We start from the raw sequence: 23,665 nt of genomic DNA, 5'->3' as shown, positions 1-23,665 counted from the left end.
ATCATACATTTTAGTAGCATGACCGGGACATACAGGGAATTGCGGTCCCCACAAGAGTCCTAACTCCAAGTCGGGAACTATCCTTATTTGGGTAATGGAAAAGACATGACATGACAAATGAAAACAAACGTGTAGGGATTTGATGGAGATATTCAACACCATTTGATGGTCCATCATGTCTAGACTTGACAGTCCCCATAATATGCTGCAGATGGCAAAAAGTAACTTAACTGATGACGATAATGATATGTGTTTGGGTTTTACAAGGTTATTCTCAAGACATCCTGTGCCAAAAAGACTGACATAAACTTGACACTTTAGACAGGGGTTGTAGTTTTTTCCTCATTCTCTTTTCAACAAAGCACTAAAAACTGAGACCATGACAAGAGCACATTGTTTCTCCATTCAGATTGTGAGCGGTCACATGAGAAAGTGCTTTAACAGAAATGATACCTCAAACAAGCAGACGTCTTATTAAGTCTGGGAAAGGGCTGATCAAGGGCAAAGCAACGCTGGTGTTCTAAACTCCTGCATATGTTTGAAGGAGAAGCTTTTTCCCACTTTGTGAAAACAGTGCGAGTTGGGACACAGTTCCTTGAGCTTCAACAGTGATGTCAAGAAGTCCCCCATTGAACCTGGTGGTGACATATGTAGGCTTGACCTTGTTTTTCTTCATGCATTGTTGTTACATACAATCTGTATTTTTGACAAAAATAAACTTAATGTGACGTGAATGTCTGGCTGTAGCCTACTTAACGTAAAACCTTAAAGTATTGCACATTTAAAAAATACAAAAAATTCACTGAAGGGGGTAACATTTTCCACTCAAATTGAAAGGTTTCCATGTCAAAAGCAACACTCTGGCTTGAAGTCATTTTCAAAGCCCCAACAGTGAAGTTCAGTTCAGAGTACTGTGGATACCTTTTCCACATTGAGTAGCAGCAGTTATTTGTGTTTGACTACTACCAAGGGCCCTGCCCTGCTCTCCACACTACTCTCAGTATGGCCTACAGCCACAGCCAGCAGACCCTCACAAGAATCTCAGGACACACACACACACCCTTTCTGTGTTTGCTCATAGCTGCTAGTCCTCCTCAGAGTTCATGTAAGGTAAAGATATGTTATATTATGCGTATAGATTTTCCACCACTGGCCAGGGCCCAACTTCCTGCTCTGAGGAGAGAGCTGCAGTGCTTTGTTCCCAGGGCAATAGCGAATCCTCGCTGGACCGGGTGGCCAAACAGCACAGACAGAGTGACAGAGAAACAGACAGAGAGAGTGAGAGCGAGACAGAGACAGAGACAGAGACAGAGACAGACAGACAGACAGACAGACAGACAGACAGACAGACAGAGCTAGAGAGAGAAGGAAAGAGAGAGAGAGAAAAAATAAAGAAAGAAAGAAAGAAAGAAAGAAAGAAAGAAAGAAAGAAAGAAAGAAAGAAAGAAAGAAAGAAAGAAAGAAAGAAAGAAAGAAAGAAAGAAAGGAGAAACTGAGACCAACAGATGTGCAGCCTTGCCAGCCTAAGATACTGATATTGTTGTTTATGATCCTTGTCTCTCCAACTTCTAATTTTCCTTTTACCTTCTGTTTTTTTCAGCTCTTGAAATAAGGTTACAAGTGCTTTTGTTACAGCTTGACTTGAGGATTTGTTAGCATCCAAACGGCAATGCTCCACCACCCGTCCCCAAGACAGGAAAACTCCTTCCCTCCAAGTTTAACCCATTAAATGCTCCATTTATCCCGGTGTAGATCATTCTCATTCCTTAATAAAATATGTAAGCAAAACATATTGTTTACTTCGATGTACACTTTTAGTTATAAAGTGATCATTTTCAGATTGGTAATCTTATCCAGGATCAGAGTTCCAACTCTCAGCTGCATTCATCACACCTTAGGCTAGAAAAACAAAACCGATTCTATTTCAACACACTAACTCAATGAGGTATAACAAACAGGAAACACGATTAAAGTAGTGTCATTAATTGAGCCAAAACCCACAAATCAACTTTCACCTTGATTCACCTGATCATCAGAAAGAGTTGCAAAATGGCAACATTACATGAGCACAATATGTGACGTCATTGGGTGACGTCTTCACTTTACAACTACCCTAAACTTCCCCCCTCGTCCAACCACCACCACCCTCCACATTCATTGTTGTGAGATGAGGTATTTTGCAGTTGTCTGCTAATGTACATAATTGTCTCTTCAGCCACAGCCAGGTGCAGGGAGAAGTGCTAATGCAGTATGTTTCCACAGTCAGATTTGGGGGAGGTTAGGGAGTGAAGTGCCATATGGGTTAGGAGTCAGTCGAGGAGCTGGCACACATGGTACGCTGGCAATACAACAGCCCCCCTCCACCCCACCAACACCACCTCCCCAATCATCACTCTGGTCTAGTGGTGCTAGCTGTGATTTTGACTGTCGGCACCAGACTGACAAGGGAGAGTCAAGAATGCACACCTGTGCCTCGTGCTTAAGTGTGTGCAGGTGTGGAAAGTGTTTGAGCGTGTTTGTTTGCCGGTGTATGTGTCCATTAATGCATAATGCATAAAGCCTGAGAGGGTTTGAATGTGCATGTATGTGTGTCTGTTTTCACTCACATACTGTACGTGTGTGTTCTGGATGGGTGTGTTGAAATAGATGTGGAGATATTACCGATTCAGAGGCAAGATTGTGCCATATTTGTGTGAGCTTGTGCATGCTTGGTTATGAGTGTGTTTATGTCTGGTAGGGAGAGAGAGTGAGCAAGAGGGAGGAAGAGGGGTAGATAGATCTCAGATTTCATACAGATGAATCCAACAGCAATGTAATGAGGGGTCTATATATTTAGATCAGTGGGAGTTGAGGTCAGTGACCAGACTGCTGTCCCCACCTCCATAACAAACAACAGGCCCCTACTGTAGTGACCTTCAGTGGGGTGTCAATGAGCAGCAGCAGAGACCTGTGACATGCCAAAACAATGGATCTTCATGCTCTTTCTCATATTACCAATCACACACTTGATGTGAAGTTTATGCTCCGTATGAGACAAACAAACCCAAAACATTTTGAGGTATTTGATATTAAGAGCACATCCACCAGCTTTTATAAATCACTTATAAATCCATTACAGCACTACTACTGACAGACTTGGGACACAGGAGTCTACATTTCTGTCTAGAACAGACTCCCTCCATGTTGTTAAGCTCCATACAATCCCCTCAATTCTGAATTGTGTGGCACTTTTCAATTCAAACACTGCCATTACACCCCACTACAGACCTAGTGGAGTGTAACAGAGTGCTAGTGGGTGAGGTCTGCATATCTCACCGATGCCCTCTGAGATAGGGCCCATCAAGTAAAAACACTAGGACTTATCATCTCCCCCACACTAACACTCCACAGGGGATGGGTAGAGAACAGAGAGAATGTTGCATGGTGAGAAATAAATGGCAAAGGAAATAAGACCAACATACTGTAGACCTTTTTAACTGTCAAAACACACCATGGCATGCCCATCTCTGCAAACCCAAGCAGCCACACCCTCTCTTACACAAATACCACCAACCTCACCATATCCTCTCACTTCCAGATAAACTAGTTGTCAGACAGTCAGTGGTCTAAATATTAGATAATAGGTGATAATAGGTGATAATAGGTGCTCCACTCTTTAGATTCATGACTAATCATGGAAAGCACATACTGTACCAACGTGTCAGTCCATCCCATGCAGCTGCCTTATTGCCCACAGCTCCTACAGAGCTGGGATCCTTCCCTCCATCCCTCTGTTGATTTGTATGGGAAAGCCACATTTTCACTTTAGCCCCTTCTCTCTCCCATATTGTACAGACGTATTTGTGTGTGTCTATGTATATTCTAGCTCAATTATGTCATTTGTGCTTGTGCTTGTGTGTGTGTGTGTGTGTGCGTTCTGTAGCCATGGCAACAGCACAACATATCAGCGACCACGGAACCGCACTGAGGCTAAAGGCATTGCCAGGGTTCTGCCAAAGCATAATCCATGCCAGGGGTGACATGAGCGAAGGGAAAGGCAGGAGGGTGGAGACGGCAGTGCGGCGCATGCATGCGCGCGCACACACACACACACACACACACACACACACACACACACACACACACACACACACACCACTCTCTCTGCACACACACTGGATATCCTCCTATTCTTCTTGGCTGGAGACTCCCATGGCAATAGCAATAGGAATCCATTCTCCACGGATGCTAGGACAGCTGTGCAGATACTGAATGAGACTCAGTTGGTTTGGGCTTTTCTGCATGCAGCTTGAGATAAAAAACTACATGGTACTTAATTCAAATCTATATTCCCTCTTGCCAAAATACATCCAATTCCTCCAGTCTTTGTCTTCCCCATCACACAGTGTACTGAATTCTACATAAAATAGACAGACATGTTTTGGAGATACAGCAGTGCCCCCATCATGGACTTACAAAGTCTGATGGAAAATGTTCCAAAAACATTTATCAACAAAACCTTGATATGTCCTTTAAATATTCTTGATATGTTCATTAAATGTTAACAAGTCGGGTCATCTCTAGGTCCAGGATACAGTACCTCCTCCCTGAGGAATAGATAACAGCACCAGCCACCAGCCAGCCCATATCTGTGATTAGAGACCAGGCCTTTGCCACCTCATTGTTTATAGCTGTTTGAATTTGCCAACTCCACCACCTACCAACCAACCACCAAAGGAGACTTGAGGCCGCCGGTGGTGGTGGTGGCCTGGTAGGAATGAATGAGTAAAGGGAACACAGTGTCCTTGTGAGCGTCTGGCATTGTGGCCTGCCGGTGTCCCCATTACATGATGGGAAAAGAGCCACCCGCTGCCACGAGACACCTACAAGGCCATTGGGGGACTCCGGTTTCATCGTAACTCCAACCTTCAACAAGGGATAGAGGAGGAGAACATAATAATGTTCATATATCCATTAAATGCATTACTGACTTGGGCTGTCTGGAACACAGGGGTTATTATTCTACTGGCTCACTCCAATGGCTATATTCCACATCAATCAGAAAAGCACTATCAGACTACATACATTCATTGCATCATTCTGATTGGCTTTACTGCAGGGCAGGGGGCTTCCTCTCCGCACAACTGAACTCAAGCACAGTAATATAATAATTCAATATGTCCGCCATTGAAATTCTATAAAAGTCATGAAAGCCTACTTTTCTTCCCACTGAAATTCAGTGTTTTGGAGCTCTACACTTTGGGTATTTGTTTTTGCTCCATAGATTAACCACAGTCAGTGCTGTCCGAGTGCCTCTTAAACATTAGTATAAAACATCATTGCCATTCAGCCTAAAAAATGTGGATCCTGATCCAGTGATAACCACACAGTGGCCTAATCGCATTCGGACGTAGGACGGAAGGTTCTGGTGTGTGTGTGTGTGTGTGTGTGTGTGTGTGTGTGTGTGTGTGTGTGTGTGTGTGTGTGTGTGTGTGTGTGTGTGTGTGTGTGTGTGTGTGTGTGTGTGTGTGTGTGTGTGTGTGTGTGTGTGTGCTTGGGGAGTGCATGGGGCTGTTTGTATGAGTGTGTATCTTTACTTCAAAAAATCCAACATTTCTGTTTATTCAGACTGTGGTTCCATTAGATTTTAATCCCCTGAACAGCTGTTCCAACTCATTTTCCAGGCCTGGGGAGAAAGAGGGGATAGGACAGGAGGGGGTGGGGGGAGGGGGGAGGAGAGGTTAGAGGAGGGGAGGGGTGAGGAGAGGTTGGAAGGAGACGGGTGAGGAGAGTAGGAGAGAGTGGAGGACAGGAGGGGAGAAGAGAGGAGAGGAAGGGGATGGGTGAGGAGAGTTTGGAAGGCCACCTTAGAAAATGTCTACATGGAGGTTTCAGTGGAATATGTTTAAATTCAAAACACCATGCCTGATAACAACTGATAATGACATAGATTATATGTGTCTATCTTCATGCAGCAACACACAGTAATACATACTCATTTAGGCCTAACCTAATTTAGGATAATTTAGGGCAGTTAATTAAGCCACAAATGTAGGCATGAAGGTAATTAAGACAAAGGTGAATTATTTAATGATCTGCAATACAAAGATGACTTGCAACAAGAAATATGTTCCTTAGGACTAAATTGTTTCGAAATATTACAAATATCTGTTTAGTCTTTCTGTCTCAAATATGCATGCAAATAATGGGTTAATGATAAAACATTTTTGGGTTTGTCACTCAAGGGTTAATTGCATGAAAATGGGAAAAGTAAAATACATTTTCAAGGCAACAAGTTTGCAAATTTTAGATGACATCCTGAAATTATGTGACTTACTTTTGCTAAACATTAGGCCTATCTGCTTGAATAGACGGCTAGTAGGCTACTTTCAGCCAATCGGTGCTGCGGGGCTACAAAGTGCAGAAATTAGGCCCATAACGAAACTGTATTAAATAGCCATTTTGTTCTTTCTCCGCAGTTAACTTTTGGTTTATGTATGTTAAACTTTTTAAACAACTTAGTAGGACTTTAGGCCAAAGGCAAAAGTGATTGACTAGCATTGAGTTGTCTAAAAAAAACGGGCCAATATATTTTTGGGCCTTGTGCCCATACCTTGACTGTTTTTCAACAAAGTCCGAACGTGTGGGAAATACATTTAGCAAATGATGCTTCCTTTCAATAAGATGAATGGTTAAGTTAAACGAACGTTTTTTAATTTTTAATATTTAAAAAAATGTAATATGGGCTACAACAACATATGGTAACAATGCCTAATAAAATCTATATAACACACATTAAAATATATATGCCTTAAAATAAGTAATAGGGCAACACTTACCACTAATGGATTGTTTAGAAGGTGAGTAGTGCAATACTTTAGTGTCGCGAGGGTGTTAAGAGGTGTGAAAAGCATTCCCGCGCAGGGGTCACCGTCCCGCGAGCAGGAGAGCAAAGAGAAGAGGATGTTAAAATGTCGTACGAGTAAGAATAGTATAGGGTGATCACATTTCATTTATTGTATAAACTTGTGAGCATAAACAAAATCATTAGCATAAAGTGGTTTAGGCAAATGCGAAAAGAAAATGGTTATGACCTGGTGGCTTTATGGAAACAAGCCAAGTATGCCATGCTTCCGTGTTATAGCCAAATAATAGTCTATGCCTTACAATGACTATAACAACAACAACAATAACAATGTCAAGTGTATTTTTCAATATCACGATACTCCACTGTGTAGAGAAGAAAAGTGTTGAATTCTGCTTTACTGATCTAATCTGGTTTGATTAATCGTACCTACATAAATGAAAAAGCCCTACACTCTTACAAAAAAAAGGGTTCCCAAAAGGTTTATTCGGGTGTTCCCATAGGATAATCTTTTTTTGGTTCCAGGTAAAACTATTTTGGGTTCCATGTAGAATCCTCTGTGGAAAGGGTTCTAAATGCAACTCAAGGGGCTGGTACCTGGAACCAGAAGGGTTCTTCAAAGGGTTCTCGACAGCCGAATAACCCTTTTAGGTTCTAGATAGCACCCTTTATTCTAAGAGTGTAGTGCTGCAAGACTGGAAAAGGCAACGCTATCTAAAAACTCAGTCAATAGCCTAAATCAGCCAGCCACACAACACGGTGAATTTGGTGTAGTCTATTTCCATACCTACTGTAGATAACTTTGGTATGGGCTTACATTGTAATGTTTATAACATCATAAAACATGTATGCCCACTAGAAACAACACACGAATAAAGTATATCTGGACCTCTGAATGCTTTCCATAATTTGCCTCTATTCCACCCCATCCATCTCGCCACTCTCCAGAAAGGCTTCTTACCACTGTTAATAATTTATTCGATTGTTTATATTGTGTTGTCATATCCGAGGTCCACACTCGTTTTTTAATTATTAACCTTAATTAAATAAACAAAAATGTGAGTTTACATCTGCAGACAAGAGGCACATCAGAAGTGAAGGGAATTACAGGAGGCTTGGGCTGTGCAGAGAGGCGCAAGCTCCACGCACGCTGGACGAGTGCAATGCACAAAGCTGTTCTCTTGTTGAATATCTCCCTAAAATGCATGAACATACCAAACTCTATACAGTCAATGTATAACTTTAAATAATATAATTATATAGTTTATCCAGTCCAAATGATTTACCCTATAGGCCTTCTTCTGCATATGCGCAGCACGTGCGGAATGTGTAGTCAGTTATGTTGCCAATTCATTTTAATTAACGGACAAAAAAAATCGCTGGCTTTATGCAAGCTTCATTTTCTTTTCATACTGCCGCTTTAGTAAAAATATTACATTTATCAATTCCAGAAACCCTGGAAATAAATATGCATTAGCAAATCAAGCTATATGTGTATAGGCCTACCAAAATCTCAATGCTAAACTGTTGGAGAGAAAAGTTCGAGCCTACATAGAGATTCCTCTCTGTGCATCTGATAAAGTCCCATTCCATCATTTCTAAATATGTGGGCCTATTTTCTTTCTCAGTAAAATTTCATTTAGACCCGTGTGGCCTAAAAAAGTACAAGACACTCTCTTCCAATAGATATCCACTTCTAAAAAAGTACAAGACACTCTCTTCCAATAGATATACACTTCTAAAAAAGTACAAGACACTCTCTTCCAATAGATATCCACTTCTAAAAAAGTACAAGACACTCTCTTCCAATAGATATCCACTTCTAAAAAAGTACAAGACACTCTCTTCCAATAGATATCCACTTCTAAAAAAGTACAAGACACTCTCTTCCAATAGATATACACTTCTAAAAAAGTACAAGACACTCTCTTCCAATAGATATACACTTCTAAAAAAGTATTAAAATCAACTTTGTCTTGCTTCTGTCAATCAGGGAATAGAACAGAGAACAACATATGATCATTCTACAGTTTTAAATGAAAACAGACTACTGGCCGTGACTGCAACTGAGAAAAACACCCTCTCTGCTTCTGTAACAGGAGTCAGAGGCATGGAAGTAAAATTGTTTTAATAAAACACTGTAAAATCAGGAATGAATTACACATCACACAGGCCTTGGCAGTCTACTGTCCAGTGAAACCAAGGGATAAACAAGTTTGCTTTATAGGAATAGATTTCCAACAGTTATGCCACTGGTTAGGAGAGTCATAGAATTGCAGATAATATCAACAACCATTCTATTTTGGACCCAGAAAAAGGCATGGCTTTTTAAAGAATCCATAAACTAACAAAAAATCTACACAGAAATGCATAGAAAGAAGAAAAGCAGACCACTAAATTGTTTTTGCAGAACCAGGAATATATTGATGCAGAGAGTTAAATGATGGGTGCCTCACGATTCAGTTTAGGCCAAGGAACTTTGTAGGTTTATATTATGTGGATTATATTGCTAAAATACGTTAAATATTTCAGTCAGTGGGCTCAAAAACCCCTGTTGTATGTCACATTTATCTGTGAACATATACTGTTGACAGTACAACTTCAAGCAGAGCTTTCTCTGGTGCTTCCCTCCAAGTGACTTTGTCAAGCTAAGGGAAATTCCAGTTTCAAGAGTAATGATATTGCACATAAGTCATAAATGAATAGTTACTGAACCTCATAGATTTAGGGTTCTTTGTGAGTCAAAAAAAAGTTAAGCAATGATGTGTGACATTTGGTCATTTTAGAATCGAGCCTGACCTTAAATCACTGTCCATTTGACAGAGAAGTTATAGGACTATTACTAATACACATGATGTTTTCAAAGTAAATACGGACTATTACTAATACACATGATGTTTTCAAAGTAAATACGGACTATTACTAATACACATGATGTTTTCAAAGTAAACACATCCATAAACTAAATAACTAACTGTTTAAGTTATCTTATGACTGTGCAATGCACTGTTTTGTTACAATCCATTGACCACATCTCAGGCACCATAATACTTGTTAACACTCTCTTTCCTCCAGGACAAATAGACTATCATTTCATAAAATAGAAAAAGAGAAGCTTTATATATATTTTATTTTAAAAAATGATTTAAAAAAAGTAGATGGCGATTCTGAGACTGTTACCTGATCAACTCTCCAGTTTTAACAAATACAATATATCAAAACAGATTTTACATTTAATGAGCATATTGAACAATACTTTATTTAGTTATATTATATAGCAAGAGATTCTATATTGCTTTACAAAAGTACATTTTATTTGGGTAGGACCTTATCAATTACCAATTAGTGCCAATAAGCTGTTCAACTTATAAGCTCTCTGCCCAACTGTCCTCAGAAATGTGGAATATTGCATGTGGAAGTACCAGAGTAATTCCCCATTGAATATGAGTGAACTTTACAATGCATGGTGTATGTATACCAAATATACCAGGTTGTGGGGTCTGGACATCCACTGTATAGTTGAAAGTAGGTTATACATTTAGGGAAAAGCAGCACAGAGTAAAACATCAGAGGTAGGTTTCTCATTCAAAGTTATGGAATATTTATTGGCTGTAAATTGTGGGATGGTTGTTTTACTATGAACATAAATGGTCAAGAGTTTATAATAGCAGATTAAATACAGCATTTGTGCTAGGTACAGTGGACCAGAGTCGCTAAAATAAGTTAATATCAACTGGGCATGATCAGAACATTGAAAATAATCCTTATGGCGCATATATGCAGTGAGATACTCGTGCGTAAAATAGTCTAAACATTATATTCCCGAACATTTACTTTCACTAAATAGGTACGTTGTGTTAATCAGAATCGAGCACGGTTGACAAGTGTAGGCTACTGTAGAACTGGCGGCAGCATACACCGACCTAAAGTCCTCGACTGTCACAGATTCAACCGTTAGCGGATAAAGCTTTTTGACGGCTACGCTTCCACATGTAGCCTCTCTCACTGCCAAGCGTTTGCGAGATCAACATTTTGGAAAATGTCAATGTAAGACCATCCATCACATGTAACACTAAACTTCAAGTCCAGTTTTCTACATTCACTCCTTTCTCCTCCTCCACTTCTCCCCTCCTTTTATATTAAATAGATTCGGGAGGAGCGCCATTTTCTCTACAAAACCATGTGTAATGAAACGCATAAGAAAGCCCTGCGAATAAATGCCATCTAAGAAGAAAAAGTGTCAGAGATACAAGACAAATGCTATCAGAAAGGAACAGAGAGTAACAAATACGCTCAAATTAAACTATTACATAGTTGCAAATGGTGGGAGCACTAATCTAACCCGCAACACCGACTGTATACTAAGCAATAACAATGAAATAATGGCATTTACCTGTGTCAAGCAGTACGGGGAGTACATGGTTATTTTTAGAAATGAAAATTGGAGAGCTTATTTAAGTTGGATGGAAGTTCGCTGTAGTGCTGCATTGCAATCGCTCGCCGTCCTGTTTCGCTCACTCCATGCTGTACTGTAACCCCGCCTAGAAGGCTGAAAGTGAAAGCTTACACAAACTTTTGGGGAAAAAAAGTTTTGTCTCCCACCCTCTTCCACCGATTCTCCTTTCGTGCGCACGGATATTTTGGGTGGGGATTGATCAGGGGCGACGGTGTATGCTATACAACATAATATCATTAACATGAATCTCCCAACTTCGTAAATCATGCGGCGGCAAACTTCTGCTCAATCCGGTCGTTTCAGCTCATACTCAGTAACCATGCATAATGACAATACACCGTTCTCTTTCTTTAGGGTAACAAATATATTATTACTCGGGTTAAATGAATAGGAACGCCGAATGCGTAATATCCAGCGTTTTATCAGTACGACGTGTATTGAGTAGACTATATCCTAAACGAGAAGGTCAAATGCTTTACAGAAGGTCCTCCAGTCTGAGCATTGTATTTTGCAATGAGATAAACATTTGCTATAGCTACGATGTGATTTTGTTTTGATGTGTTTTCTATGAAATATTATTATAGGCTTATTAGGCGTACCAGTTAGTAGTCCATGCAACCATAAGAATAGGATTGCTTTAAGGTCAAAGGTGATGCTTCATATGGAGCCTATGGCCGACAATAAAGACATATAATGTTGATAAATAATGACTTGATATTAAGAGATTGACTTAAAATATTGGAAATGTCATTTGTTTTCCATCTGAGAAAGGAGAAGGTAGAGGAAACATTTAATGAGATTGGAAATGAACGAAACTGGGGTCTTGGTTGGCATTAATTTTATCTAGACCCATGTAAATTTTACTCTAGCTATGTAAATGAATGGGTATACCTACAATAGTATGACATTGTTATTACACTACATTTACACTGCCTATGCATAAATTAGTTTGTGAAACAAATGTAAAAAATATTTGTCAGTGTTCTACACATTTTGTGTTACTTCTATGTGTTACCCCTGATACAAAGGCACTTTCTGCATGTTGACTGAATTTCAGTGCACACTTCCACCCCAGGCCGATGTACAAGTAAGACATTTCATTGCAGAGTGTATAGAACACTAACAGACATCAGGTCCAGACTGAAACCTGTAATGGTGACTGCAGTTGAACAGGAGAGCCACACTGTTGCTCTGGCTTGGGACATTTGCTACAATGAAGTTGACTTGAAACTGAAAAACAGCCCAACCTGAGGACTGCTTGGCAAGAACATACTGTATGCTACCAAAACAAGATAGTGTCCCAAGGAAGGAGGAGTGTATTAGAAAACACAGAATATTGGTCATACTGAGAACAATTTACAGAGGCATGTACCCTCTCACAGACAAAGTCTTTCTCTCACTTCAATTAAATTCAAAGGGCTTTATTGGCATGGGAAACATATGTTTACATTACACACACACACACACACACACACACACACACACACACACACACACACACACACACACACACACACACACACACACACACACACACGCACACACACGCACACACACGCACACACACGCACACACACGCACACACACGCTTTTCACAAAGTAATAAAACAAGTTTTGGACCAGGTCCTAAGTGTGGTATAGTGTTGTGGGGGTAAAGTCATTGTGGAGCTGAAATTTTGATCAGACCACTGGAGTCCCTCAGATTTATGAGGCCTACTGCTTGTGCATTTACACCGCAAGCCTCTGCAGGAGAAACAAAGAGATCTGGGCTCTGTGTGGCCAATTATACTGCACACAACCAGGGGAGCCAGAGACTGAGGGAGGGAGAGATATAGAGAGAGACAGAGAGGGAGGGAGGGATATAGAGAGATATAGAGATATAGAGAGGTAGGGAGGGAGGTAGGGAGGGAGGGAGGGAGGGAGGGAGGGAGGGAGGGAGGGAGGGAGGGAGGGAGGGAGGGAGGGAGGGAGGGAGGGAGGGAGGGAGGGAGGGAGGGAGGGAGGGAGGGAGGGAAAGTGTGTGGTCAGGGGTTTGTGCAGACCACATAACTGTAACCTCCCCTTCTCACCACACAAGGTCATGCTCACAGCATTCCATACCGGTTGATTTCATCCGTGAATATGAAATGACTGAAATGACAAACGTTACCTTGATATTTTTAAAATTATATACCAAAATAATTCTGATAAACACAAACTTTCAGAGTGACAAACATACACATAATTTGGTCAGTTGTGTAACAGCAGGTGGAATGAATCCTGTTCCCAAGTTGTAGTCTCTGTCTAACTCAGTGTATTCATGGAAGTTCTCTCTCTCTATCTTTCTCTCTCTGAAGTCATAAAAAGCACACAGGACCACAAAAGTGAAAGGTTACAGAGAGTGGGTTCGAAGGGGATCAAAAACTGGTTTCCTCCTTTATAGAGTTGAGTTGACTGCAACACACGCAAACACTCATCCAGCATCACTCCTTAAATGAGCCCCACATTTAGTGGTCTATGGGAGTAAATCGCTCATTAAGTAACACATGGTAGAGCCATATGCTATGGCTGTTGAGTCTCTCCTTTTCACACGATGGAATATACATATTTGCTGTGCTACAACACTCATTGTGGTAAAGTCAATCATGGATTTGCTGTTATAATGAAGTACTGTAGCAGCATCTGCAAGGGTTGTTTTGTATACAACGAACACACAGAATCTATGGAACAACTCAAATATACGACTCAGAAGTTACGCACAGAATTCACAGGGTTCAAAGTTTGTGCTCTAAGATTAGGATCCCAACCAATGACTCCCTCATATATGAAGACAAAATGGACAGACAGAGAACTCTGAGGTAGCTGGAGTGGTGATGTGTCATGGAAGCCATGCGATGTGTGGGGCATAACCTCCCTATGAGGAGGTGAGTACAGATACCCTTCTCTGGATGGCCTTGAACTCACTGGCCCTGATATCTAATATGGTCATATTAATGCTTCTCCCCTCTCCAACTTCTCCACCAACCATGATACTCAATTACCTCCCATTATGGCTCATTTCTGTACCCCGGGACACACAATACACTGTAGCAACCCAGATTCTCTATAACTTGGCAAAAGGCTTTAGCTGGAAACAAAGAGTAGAAAACTGGCTCCCACCTCATTAACAATCACATTTTCAGTCATCCACAGACTCCCACTCCCCCACTCCCCCGATCCCGCAATTCTCTTTTTATTACCATTTCATTTCAGGCTGATCACTGTAAATCCAATGCGCTCGCTGGGTGGAATTTTTAAAGCTGCATGTTTTTTTCAACTGTGTATAGTTTTCTAGTTTTTTTGGGTCCTTTTTTCATTTTATGCAACTCTGCATACTGCACATTATCGTTATAATTTTCTTTCCCACGAGGGAAAAGGGCGCTTCGGGGGAGTTGCAAGGCCTTTTTCTTAAAGTGTGTGTGGAAATAATGATTGTAATGGTTTGCAGCTGAGGAGAGGGAGCTGTGAGTGACATTATGATTGTGGTGTAATTACCAAGAGCATGAAAGCAGGCCATCAGTCAGAATAATGACTAATGACTCAAATAACACATTAAATAATCATAATAATAACAATAATAATGCATACCCTGTAGGAATCTGATACTACAAAGCATTCAGGCATCCCAGGACCTCTGGAGGGGTCTTCATTCACCAGAAAGGTTTCGGTGGCCTGAAACGTAACACAACAATCATTCATAGTATCAATGCATTTACCATCCTTTAAACAACTCCTTAACAAATACAGCACACAACACAACATCATTTTAATTTGAATAATAATAACATTATTATAATATTATTGCTATTGTGTATTTATTAATTATTAATTATTATTATTATTGTTATTATAATTATTAGTATTGTTATTATTATTGGTCAGAAATTATGTGCCAATTACAGTTTAGTCAAGCAACATCAGCATCCTGTACATAACCTCTAATGGTAAATCCCTACCCCTCTTATACTCACACACAGAGCATGATTCATAATGTGCACTAGCCAACTCATATATATTGCAGGCCTGAACTCCGGTGCTAGAACCAGAATGGAGACCAGACCGTTTCAGCTGCTTTTGGATCACACCACACAATACACACTGACACAATGGCATTTCCTGTCCCTGGTTGTCACCTGGTGACTTCTCCCACAGCGGTGACTGATTCAGCACAAAACATTCACACAGGGCATACATTCACTGATCGATGCAGCAAAGGTATTTTTCTAAGTGTTGTTTCCTTTCAGCACAGTTCATTTGTATGCTGTGGAACACACCAGCTGGGCCTTGAGCGCTGAATGAGCATCCATTCCAATTCTGCCGTCAATTGAGGCAGGCCAGCCCAGACAACATAGCTGGGAGGAAACCTTGGTATGGAGAGCTGGGGAAAAATCCTATTTTTCAGAACCTTAAATCCTGATTTCTCAAGTTTCACAAAACAGGAACAAACACTGTTCGAAGCCATCTCTGAATGCATGCTACTCTTAACTTATACCTGGTAAACATACACTATATACACACAAACACACACACACACACACACACACACACACACACACACACACACACACACACACACACACACACACACACACACACAGGAACAATACTTGAAGGAATACTTACACACACAGACACATGCATAAACACACAACACTATAATAACTCCCAGACTTTGGCTAACCAAGCTGTGGCTAGAAACACAGGCTATTCATATCCCACCCAATGAGAGGTTAGCACTCTTGTCTTTTCCCTTTCCCTTTTAACACTGAAGGGGCATCTGTGCCTGTGTGTGTGTTGGTGTGTTTGTGTACGCTGTATAAACTAATCATTTAATGCAAATCCATTGCTTACTTTTGTATGTTTACTCTTCAAGTTAGATTTCCGATTAAGAAATGTGAGTGCAAGTCATCCAAAAGAACCAAAAACTCAAACTAGGCGATTCATGACGTTCGGCTTCAACAACCATGTTCGTACCGGCCATCATTGATATATATGGAGGAGAACAGAGTGAAACCATAAAAGAGTTGTTCCATTACAAGAAATGCTCTTTCTCAGCTCTTCAAAGGTTGTTAAAGTCCAAGGTTCATCTGTAGTATGTCCTTTACACTTCTAATGGACGTAGGCATATCGTCCTAACAAAGGCATTAACAGTAGTAGTTCTGCTTGCCACATATTGGCTATTGCTGTGATAATGATACCGGTCTCTTCATCAGAGAAAGAGGCTTATTCTCAGGCCTAAGGGTGTTACAGTACTAAAAGCAGTTGGATTGACCAGTAGTTTGCTGAAAGGAGGGAGGAATGAAGTGGTGGAAGGATGAAGGGATAGCAGAGTTAAACCTCTCCCTCTCTGCTGCATGGATTGCCTTCACACTTGAAAAGGGGCATCATTTGTTTGAGGCGGCACTGATTGTTTGATGTAGCTCCCTGTAGCACTGGCCCCCTTTCCCTTTTCTCTGTGTTTTTATGGAGCATGTTGTCAATTATATATGCCACCCTTTTTCTATATATATGTAACATATGCCTGGTCCATATGGCCACAGCCTTGAGCGAAAATAGTATCAAGGCCTCACTTAATTAACACTTAAAAAGCTACAAAAAATGACTTGATGTCTGTGATTGAGTGACCTAGATGTGCTGTTTTACAGAATTCAAATGTTCATCAAATGCAATTGATTGAGATTTGATTTCTTAACATTCCCATGTTTGGTGAACACTGAATGCTCAATGTAACTGTGTGGGTTTGACCAGCAACTAAAACAAAGACAGAAATACTTTATTTTCCATGCCGCAGACACACCGTCTCTCTCATCAAAATTATACACAGTCAGGTCCATAACTATTGGCACCCTGAGCTATGTTGCATGGTCAAAAAAATGTGGAAATTATATTATTTTATACTAATTACTCAGAGAAAGATATTTAGTAATACAATCGCAAAATTGTAGGAAAAATATGAAATTCCCTTTAGTTGATGACTTTTTGCTAATCCAATCAGTTTTCCACATTGATTGAACTCAATCACATTTAATTATTTTGTTTAAATGACATGGAAACAACGTTGATTCAACCAGGTTTTGCCCAGTGGGTAGCACCGCTTGGAGATTGATAAACGCCATCGGCCCTTGGATTAGAACCGGTTCTATGGTCAGATGACATGACATTGTAATGGCCATCTCAGTGTTTGGACTTGAACCCCATTGGAAACCTGTGGTTTGAATTGAAGAGGGCAGTCCATAAGAGCAGACGAAAGATATCAAGGATCTGGAAAGATTCTGTATGGAGGAATGGTCTAAGATCCCTCCCAACGTATTCTCCGTCTCATAAAACTTCTTAGGAAAAGGCTCAGTGTGGCTATCCTCGCAGGGGAAGGGTGCTAGAGTATTGAAAACAGGGGAAGGGTTCTAAAGTATTGAAAAAATGGGAAGGGTTCTAGAGTATTGAAAACAGGGGAAGGGTTCTAGAGTATTGAAAACAAGGAATCCAATCATTTTGATCCCTATCTTTTTCAGATTTTTTGTAATAACTTATTTTTTTAACATCTTTCTCTGAGCAATTGTCTTAGTATACAATATTGCTCAGTATTTGTATTATTTATTTTATACAGTCATTTTTGCTCATCTTGATCAAGGGTGCCAATAATTATGGACCTGACTGTATGTATGGGGGTTGCCCCACTTGGCATCTTTTCATGGCACAGGATAAATTAAAACATATACTCTATCTCTCTCTCTCTCTCTCTCAAAGACTCACACAGACACACAGACACACACACACACACACACATTATAAATGCACCTGACTTCCCGTACTAATTTCCAAACCAGTCTTTCTGGCCTCACAACAATCCATAAGAACAGTCCTCTCCATTATTGATCAGACAGTGATCATCATCATTATCACTCCTCATCCACACTGGACATCGTCATCAATAGTGCCAGCTAGTTTTCTACAGCATCACTGATATCCTCCCAATCCCACTCAGTGGCTGCATGGGGCTTCATTGTATACTCACTAACAAGCTAACAAACCTGTGCAGATCAAATAGAGGACAGGGAGGGGGAACTTGTTTGTTAAAACATGTGGGGGAGAAATATGAAAGGAGAAATGTACGTTGTGTGAGTCCACGCCAGAGCCCCCTCAGGGAAAAATTCTGGAAAAATGTGATATTTTACACCTGCATCTCAGGAGGTGAGGAGTAGGGGGGGGGGGTATAATTAGAAGGGTGTGTGTAGGATTGGAGATTGCCTATTGTTGCAGGGCTGTTTGGGGTTTGCCTTTGGTTCTTTCTCTTGCATTCCATTTCAAGTCTGAGGTGTGGATAATGTATTTGATGCAAGTCTATTATGTTTGCTCAACCTGGTTCTAAATACAGAAGAAACGTTGAAATATTAAATATGCAAATACAACTCGACTGATAAATAGCCTGTGAGCTCAGTTGAATGAATAATGGTGTTGGCTCTAATTCTTCATTAGAGACCCTCAACTGGAGAGCAGGCAAAGACATCTATTGTTGGGGCATTCTTTCAAATTAAACCAGGAGGGCAGAAAACACTGTAAAACAGTTCCAAACTAAATAGAATGAAATGACTCATTAAGCGTTGGTGTGCAGTCTGCATTGGTCATAGTACTAAGGTTGAGTCTGGACTATATTAAACATTTGAGGCAGTATTTTGAATACCATGTAGATGACCTGCTCACAGTCATCTCAATTTGGTCTGACTCTAAAAATACATTATAATGCATATTTAATGTGTGCCCAAGAGAGCGGGACAACAGGTTAGGGAGGGGTGGCAGGTAGCCTAGCAGGTTGACTAGCAGTTAAGAGCATTGGGCCAGTAAGAAAAAGGTCGCTGGTTTGAATCCCTAAAATGACTAGGTGAAAAATAGGTGAATAGTCTGTTGATGTGCCCTTGAGCAAGGCACTTAAGCCTAATTGCTCCTGTAAGTTGCTCTGGATAAGAATATCTACTAAATGACTCAAATGTAAAAATGGATGTGATGTGGACATCTTCTTCTCTCTGCAGTGGGCACTGCAAGATGCCTTTAAGGGCTGAGGCTGGCATTCTAAAACAGGGGGCGTCATTCTGAAGAATCAGGATGGCTCATAATGCAACACAACTTCTGCAGCATATGGACGGCTACCAAAACTTGATCCATGTTCATAGTCTATGTACATAGTCCTCATAGGTTATGGCTCTACTAGTACATACACCCGCAATAACATCTGCTAAACACGTGTACAGTATGTGACCAATAAAATGTGATTTGATTTGAGTCTACCCTAACTGCTAATCTAAGATGACCTTACATGACACCAAACCTATAAAGATGAAATGAGAAACTGACCTCGGATCAGAACTGAGAGACAACTCTCTGCACCCTTTATAGGATCACAACTAGGGGTTAATACGACATATATGCATGCCATCACCACCTCCCAAGTGTTTATTTAACAAAGACAAACCCTAGCATTCATCTGGATTGCAACACCAATAAGGATATGGTAGCCTCTACACCACAGCTCACATAAGGGCGAAGGAGGACCCATATACACAGTGAGAGATGACATCACTGGCAGCGACAGCCAAGAGCTGCAGAAAACATATGGCCTGGAAACCGCCTGTTTGATCATCTTGTGGTGAGCTGCTCCCTCTGTACATACACATCAACATCTACAGAGTGGGATATACAATTACCTAACAATTTACACAGCTCCTTGAGATTATGATACAGTACTCCTCCTCATACAAATCACACACATCCTGACCCTGGGCCAGACCATGGAGCACTCCAAAAAAGACAACTTTTAGTGCCTGAAGTCAATAGAGTTAATGGTATTATAGAATACTTAGAAAAGAGAGCATACATTAATTTGTGAAGCATATAAAGCATATGTTATTATTTAATACATGCATATATTTATGCACTCCCAAAGTACAATATATTTGATAAGTGAAGGACTCAATGAACAGGGTGAGTTTGAAAGATTGCCTTAGAATCCTTAAATACCGATTATGCGTGTTTACATGTGTAGAATATGTTGGGCAGAAATTCTGTCTAGCTTTTCATAAAAAACAAACAACAAATAAACATAATCCCATGTGAGGCCTGTCCTGAATTTTGTTTTTATATTAAGTTACTGTTGAATTACTTGGACTAGTGCCATTTCAGTTTGCAAGTAAACAAATAATTATTCATACAAATCATTTTCCATATTCATGTGCAAATAGAATTGTAGGAATCTATCAGTAACTTCAAGGTTGTATATGTCAGTGGTTCCTCAATAGGCAATGTACACAAAATGGCCAACTGAACTGATCCTCTGCCAAGAGATCAAACTAAAGATCAAGAAACTGACAACAAGTTATAACTCATTAAATAACACTTTCCATGACTAATTTAGAACCTAATACCAGTCCACTTCTACCCAATATCCCACAACTGGACTACTTTGGGAAAATACACAAAACAAATAAAGGACCAGAATAGATGTCATTTGTGCTTACATTTAATCCGGAGTCAGATAGTTTTACTTGACAGTCTTAGAGACACGATTCACTCCACTGCTTTACCATGTAAAGATTGTATCAAACGTTGTTTTGGTTTAGGCCTACTTATAGCGCAGCAATATTATCTGTTCTCAAGAAACTCATGTTAAATGTTTCAAGTCATAGAGGAAATTAACCTCTACTGAACTAAACTCTCCATTACAATATCATAACATGCAATCACAAGCAGCATCACAATGACCAGTGCTGTGGACTTGGTGGGCCTAGTGGTTATTAGAATGGCCTTGTGCTCTCCTTACTGCCCTGAATTCAGTGAATAGCCTTTACAGCTATGCGTAAATACGCAGCAGTCGGTAAGAAGTTATACCGGTAGATAATATTTAGCAACAGAGCACGAGAGGAAAGCAGTCTCGCCAATTATCTTCCACAACTATTGATTTCAGAAATAAAGTCCAACTCTTAGGGTAACGTCCCCTATAAACTGTAGCCAAAATGCACTTGTAAAACAAAAAGTAAATGCGTCCGTTGACAATTTACATTAGGTGAACTCGGCTTTTATGTTACTGCTTATTCAATTTATTTCACGTTTGGATTGTGCAACGCTGCCTTGACTTTGTGTGTAATATAGATACATCAAAGTAGACGCTTGATTGGTGGAGTACCCTGCTCTGCTTGTCAATAAGGGGGCGACAGCATGACCACGAGCTGCAACGACTGGAAGCAGCTCAACTGCCCCGGGAATGTAGCTGAGTGGAGGATAAAGGAAGATAAATTATCCGCGTTATCCTTGTTCAAATATAACCCACTTCCATATATGTTTTACCATAAAATCCTATACAATATCAATATGAGATCGGGTAGTGCAAAGTTAACTTTAATGTACGGTATTACTCCTTAAACCACTCACAATATAACTTTGGGGTAATCATTAATAGTTTTTGATGTACTAGAGTGATGTTTTTCCTGTTTAAACAAAACATTAAGATGATTACAAGCTTTCAGATACATAAAATAGCAAATTATTGATTTACACAGCACGTACCATTGTGGAGCAGGGAAATGTGCCAACAGTCTCAAATACCCATTTTCAACTCTAAAAAAGTTCAGCTTCCAAAAAAAGTGTGGGAGAGAGAAAACGACTCGTTTCTTCTGATACCGGAAGCAAAATAACCCTAATACGGGACGGCCTGTGGCCTAGTGAACATTTTTTAAATTGTAGTTTTACTGTTCTCCTCCAACAGGGAAAGGGAAGGGAGACGGCTTATCCAAGTCAACCACTTCCCGGCTTCATTCGGGGTGTTTATGTCCGCTATTCACGCGTGGGACTTCCATGAAAACACGGGCGGCGGTTGTCGGGGCTGTGAGGACTTGCTCTGGTCCCCTGTCAGTGTGCCATCCCTTCCGTCCGCTCTGTTCACCGAATACCCAGTGAGGCAAATCCGTGCACGATGCTAGCGTCTCGTCAGCTCCCAAATAACAGAGCAGAGGTCTCTCTTTGCAAGGAACCGGCAGTAAGTAGACTCTACTTACGCGCTCACAAATCAGCTGTTGCTTCTGTGTGCCTCAATGGAACTCTGTGTTATCTTCATCCTCTGGTCCTTCTAATAAAAAACAATACAAAAATGGAATTCCCTTTGGTACTTCTTCACCTTTTCTTCAATGCCCATATTTACTCGAGATAAAAACGAGACAACAACTAGTACCAGATCTGGCACCATAGATGTTGCAAGTTTGGGAGAGAGGTGATACTTGATCATACCACTATGCCAGGCGACTTCACGAGAACGCGCATATGTATACGCTAATCCCCGTACATTTGACGAGTGTATTAAATAGTTGGAGTTAACGGCTGTTAAAGTGTAATAAACCCAGAAAAAGTGAAGTGGTGGACCAGAGCGCGCGGAGGCGCAGCAGTGGATCGCGGCCGGAGAAGCGGAGGGCTGGTGAATTATTAATAAACGGAGCGGTTCACAGTCTGTCGTGCTCAGTGAGTAACCAGGACGGCAGCTGGGGGTTTAGAGGAATTAAATACGGGCTCAGAGTAAACCGTTGACGGCAGGGGATTACCACTCACCGGCTACAGTGTAGAGGCAGAGCGGGAACGCAGGGAGGGAGGGAGAGCAGAGGGGGAGGTGGTATGATAAAATCCAAATCATTTAAACATTGGTCAATGATATAAGCTATAAATTACAAACCTCTCTTAACGGTATTAGGCCTAGATAACATTTAATCATTATCCAAAACAAATAATGTAATCAGTGCACACTGCGTGCAGGGATGTTTCTTAGGTTTTTATATGGATATTTAGTCATGCCAGATATACAACGACGAGAATTTGCCAGTAAAGGCCTAGCAGTTATTAGGCCACTGTAGGCTATAGGAAAATATTTTGTGGTCTAGATTAATACAAATGGACATTTTTTTTCAACATAATAATAGAGCTCATGTATGGCCGTCACGGTCCTGTTTGTGCGTTTTAGTAAGAACAGAGCAGGTTTGGGATAACTTTCTCTGACTTGCAGTGAAGGACGAGATTAAACGGGGATTTCACACCAGTTTTGTAGGCTACAGAATTATTTCCACTAACTGTTCTACAGAATTCATCCACATTTAGCCAACTAAGCAAACTAGTATGTCTTAATGTATCCTCAGCCCAGAGCAAGACCCGGACAGGTGCACGGATTTTCCACCCTGTTCAAATCACTGTGATGTTATTCATATCAAACAATACTGGGCAATGAAATTCATTTGACATTCAATAGGACTTGACTTTAATAGAATATTCCTTTATTCCAACACATTTCTGCGTTGACCTTTAAGGTAAGAATATGCAAGTGT

The 23,665-nt window shown here is 40.6% G+C and overlaps 1 protein-coding gene across 6 annotated transcripts in view; it reads right to left on the bottom strand.

The window, feature by feature from the left end:
- Positions 1 to 22,814, bottom strand: part of LOC135555510 (nuclear factor 1 X-type-like) — a 122,420-nt gene extending 99,606 nt beyond the window's left edge. Inside the window, exons 1-2 of one of the 6 annotated variants that reach the window (XM_064987999.1) lie at positions 21,870 to 22,814; positions 14,907 to 14,990 (exon numbers count right to left, since the gene is read on the bottom strand). In XM_064987999.1, the coding sequence (XP_064844071.1) occupies positions 14,907 to 14,990; positions 21,870 to 21,872 (87 nt within the window). In that variant the 5' untranslated portion in view covers positions 21,873 to 22,814. Of the gene's footprint in view, positions 1 to 6,818; positions 6,890 to 11,237; positions 11,407 to 14,906; positions 14,991 to 21,869 lie in introns of those variants that run through there. The other 5 variants (XM_064988005.1, XM_064988007.1, XM_064988003.1 and 2 more) reach the window with 5 other exon arrangements.
- Between the last annotated feature and the right edge of the window lie 851 nt (positions 22,815 to 23,665).

This window comes from Oncorhynchus masou, chromosome 15 (assembly GCF_036934945.1).
Source record: "Oncorhynchus masou masou isolate Uvic2021 chromosome 15, UVic_Omas_1.1, whole genome shotgun sequence".
Lineage (NCBI taxonomy): Eukaryota > Metazoa > Chordata > Actinopteri > Salmoniformes > Salmonidae > Oncorhynchus > Oncorhynchus masou.
Note: the sequence above shows the minus strand (reverse complement) of the source record. Positions and strands in the feature narration are given on the sequence as shown.